The sequence below is a fragment of the Pygoscelis adeliae genome, unplaced genomic scaffold (genome assembly GCF_000699105.1).
Source record: "Pygoscelis adeliae isolate BGI_AS28 unplaced genomic scaffold, ASM69910v1 Scaffold79, whole genome shotgun sequence".
NCBI lineage: Eukaryota > Metazoa > Chordata > Aves > Sphenisciformes > Spheniscidae > Pygoscelis > Pygoscelis adeliae.
This window is the reverse complement of record NW_008825532.1, coordinates 1744708-1748722: the sequence shown is the minus strand read 5'-3', so window position 1 is coordinate 1748722 and position 4015 is coordinate 1744708. Positions and strand designations below refer to the sequence as shown.

General features: G+C 58.5%; 1 protein-coding gene across 1 annotated transcript; it reads left to right on the top strand.

The window, feature by feature from the left end:
- Positions 1–8: 8 nt before the first annotated feature.
- On the top strand, positions 9–1196 carry PRRG3 (proline rich Gla (G-carboxyglutamic acid) 3 (transmembrane); the record flags this gene model as incomplete). The annotated part of the gene is made up of 2 exons (XM_009331627.1): positions 9–122; positions 660–1196. Coding segments are annotated over 2 exons (651 nt in total), but the record flags the coding sequence as incomplete, so codon positions are not given.
- Positions 1197–4015: the final 2819 nt, after the last annotated feature.

The following is a 4015-nucleotide window of genomic DNA, read 5'->3' as shown; positions in this document are numbered from 1 at the left end:
GCTTTCCCCGAGCCAACAGCTTCCTGGAGGAGATCCGGCAAGGCACCATCGAGCGGGAGTGCATTGAGGAGGTCTGCAGCTATGAGGAGGTCAAGGAAGTGTTCGAGAACAAGGAGAAGACGGTGCGTTAGTCCTGCCCTGCTCCCCAGTGGATTTGTGAGGGCTTACGCCTTAGCAAGCTGGGGGCAGAGAAGGAAAGCACAGGGGGAACAGCCTCTCCTGTTCCCTTTGTCCTCTTCTGTCTGCAGGCAGCATGCTGTGGCCTCGCTTTCCAGCATGACTTTCCCTTCCCAGGCAATGCCCGCACCTTGGTATTGCCAGGACACCCTGCTCACAGCTGCAGGTTGAGCTGGCACTCCCATGGCATGTGTGGGAAATTTGTGCTGTTGTCCCTGACTTTTCAGGCTGGGGTTGGTGTTAGCCAAATTTCTCCCTGCTTGGTGTGGGGGCTGTTGGCCGCTGTTGAGGGATGTTCCCATGATCTTTTGTGTTGGTTCCCACAGCGCATCAGGTGCTGGCAGCCCTGGTGAGAGTGGTGGGGAGGGCTGGAAAACTGCCTCTTTTGTGGGCCTGGGGAGGGCAGTGATTACTGCTGGTGGTGGTCAGGGGGTGCTTGTCCCACCTACAGCACATGATTTTTTTCTCTGTTCCTGCCACAGATGGAGTTTTGGAAGGGCTACACCAACTCTGTCTACTCTGTCAAGGACCCCGGGCACAGCACAGAGCGCTCAGATGCTATGTATGTGGTGGTGCCCCTCTTGGGAGTGGCTCTTCTGATAGTCATTGCCCTCTTCATCATCTGGAGGTGCCAGCTCCAAAAGGCCACCCGCCACCGCCCTTCCTATGCCCAGAACCGTTACCTGGCCAGCCGAACGGGACGTAGCCTTCCCCGGGTCATGGTGTACCGGGAGCGGTCGCAAAGCCAAGGGGAAACCCAGTATCAGCGAGAAGCGAGCAACCGGGTGGCTGGAGATGGCAGAGCTGGGGGCACCCCCCAGCAAGATGGCACCCTCTACCCGCCGGAGCATTCGGTCTCCGTCCTCTCCAGACTGTCCAGCGCCACCCCTCCACCTTCCTATGAGGAGGTGACAGGACACCCAGAGAGCAGCAGTGGTGAAGAGACCAGCATCTCCTACAATGACCCGCCACCCAAGTATGAAGAGATCGTGGCCACTGTCCCTGCCGCGGGCAAATAGCAGGTCTGCCTGCCTCCTGCCTCTTCACACACTCACACTCACCCACCCACCCTCCCTTCGCCGTGCCTGGGACCCCCTTCAGGTGCCAGTCAGCACCCTGTCTCACCTGTACAAGCTGGTGCCATCACACAATAGCCTTACCCTCCCAACCAAAAATAGCTGTCCCCAAGCGGGGTGAGGCTGGGCTGGGGAGATGGCTCTGGAGTCAGCCAGCTGTCTCCTGCCCCTGTCACTTCCCGCTCACGTAAGTGCTGTAGCAGCCAGGGCAGAGTGGCAGCCTGTTCCTGGCTCAATGCGGGGGTCTCCCCACGGTGCATTTGATTTCCTCACTTTCCCCTCGAATAGACATAACATTTCCCATGGTTAGAACAGCCTCGCTGCATCCCTGGGGCGCTGCTCAGCCTTACCCCATGTCCTCACCAGGCCCTGTTTTGCTGCTCGGGGCCCTGATTAGGAGTTGGGGATGCAGGAGGGGTGCAGCAAATTTCTGTCTATCCCCACAATCAGTGTCCATGCTCTGTGTTTGGGGAGAAAGTGCCTCCCTTGTGTGGGTTTGCTGCCAGGTGGGAGTGGGGAGCCTGGTCCATCCTGCAGTGCCTGTAGCGGTATTTGCTGTCTGGAGATCAGGGAGGAGCAGTCAGGGAGGTGCTCTCTGATGTCCTAGATAGCTTTGGAAAGGGGGAAAGGCTTGTGGTGGTCTTGTATGTGAGGTAAGTGACTTTGGAGTAGTAGGTCCTTTTCCTGATGCTCTCTGCTTTCCCCCTGTGGGGTGCCGGGCAGCTAGAGGTCTGACTGCGGGCAGAGCTGCCCAATGGGGTTATCTCTGACCTTGAGCCAAAGGTGGTCCCATGGCTTTAAGTGGTGGTGATGCTCCTCTTTCCTGGAGTGTGGCCTGTCCGGTGCCTGCCCCAGAGGTGGGATGCCGGCACAGGGAGCCTGCAGATGGGCCAAGCTTCCCCTCTCCCTACCGCAAACCTCTTTGTCCTGCCTGGCCCTTCTCTTTGGGGCTCTTTGTCCTCCAGAGCAGGTAAAGGGGAATAAGAGACTCCACTCTCCTCCAGGCCCCTGTGGTGGGCAGAGTACTTGGTGGCCATGGCCATGGCATGGAGGGCCTGCTGACAGACGTGGCTGCAGAGGTGAGAGCTGACTGATCATGCCACGACCCAGCGATGCCAGTGGGTCGGGAATAGGGCCAAACCCTGTTGTGCCACCAGGTGATTGTGGAGCCAGGGCAGGGCAGAGCCAGGTGCTTTGCTGTGGAACCAGTGTCACCTTTTCCTGGGCAGCTGCTTTTGGGGTCCAAGCAATGGGGCTGTCCTTTCCCAGTCATGTCTGATGGATTAAAAAGGGGGTTGTGCTCACCAATCCCCCAGGAGTAGCCCAGAAACTCCCAGCAGTGCCACCCCTCGGTGTTCACCCCAGCACCAGTCTCTCCACCAGCACTGAAAGGCTACTGAACATCCATCGGCTGCCTGCACCCCGCTCAGTCCCAGCGATGCTCTCACAGCAGGTGCCCTCAGCCCAGAGCTGAGGCTTGCCCAGCGTGGCCGCTCCCGGGGCAGGACATGTGGGGTTTGCAGCTGCAGGCACCTTGTCTGTCCCCTCCCAGGCCTTTACTCTGCCTTTTGGCCTTAGCAAATCGCGGTTATGGGAAGACCGGACAGCGAGCGTCGGGGTCAGAGCCTGGAAAAGACCGAAGGGAGACAGAAGGGCGCGCTGCATCCTCTGTCTTTGATGCTCGGTCGTTATCCCTGCAGTTTGTATTCTGTAAAACTAGGTCTATTTCTGTGCAAAAGAAAGGTATTTATTAAAAAACCCTCACCGTCTGAGTGGCACAGGGTGGCTTTTTCCACAGGGGGGATATCTCACCGGGCACAGCTGGATTTCCATTTCGTGGGGTGCTGGGGCTCAGCTCTGTGGGGCGATGGAGGCAGCTGTGGGACGATGGCACCAATACCCGTGTCCGTCCCCCCCGCACTGGGCACAGCTGCAGCACAGTCGCGGGTGAGGAGGGGACCATCTCTGGAGATCCGGTGTGTGCTGCTGTGGGGCTGGGAACGAACCCCACACGTCTGGCAGGAGCCTTTGACTTCCCTGGGCATGTGGTGCAACTCTCGGTGAGAGCTGGAGGGTGTCCTGTGAGCCCTGACCAGTCGGTAGGTGAAGTGCGGAGGGATTTCCTAAGGTCTTTGAGGGGATTTAGGTGCACAAGTTGTCTTGCACTGTGTGCTCCTAAACCTCTTAGATAATCCCCTTTAAATAGCAAGACTAGGGCAGCATGGGATTTATTTTAAACCCTTTGAAAACCAGATTTTATGGTCAGGTCTTGGACTCTGTCCCCATTCAGAAGTGTTTAAACTGTTGTTCATCCCAAACGGATCATTTTATCACCGTGGAGTCCACCGAGAGGCAGGAGAGATTAGCTCTGGCACAGCTTGCTGCTTGGATGGCTGCTGTCTCAGCTCCTGCCCGGGCTCCCATGGTGGCATGGGGACGTGCCGTGGCTGGGACTGCCACGGGCAGCGGCGTTGGGGTGCCAAGAGGAGACGGGCTGAGGCCTCACCTCGAAGCGTGGGTTGGTTTGCCTGGAAACATCCCTGGGCTGCGTGTGCATGGGGACGGGGGGACTTGGTGAAGCTCCTGGGTTTGCTTCTGTCCCCCGGTTTTGCCCCTGGCAAGAGCAATCCTTTTGCTCCGGCAAACTTCTTACCTTCCTGATGAGTGCTAGGAGAGGCTGGCCTGGGGACCGGGCCGGGGGATGCCCGCTGCCCCCGGCGAGGCGCCGCGCTGGTGAGTCGCAGCTCGTTAATTACGCCGGC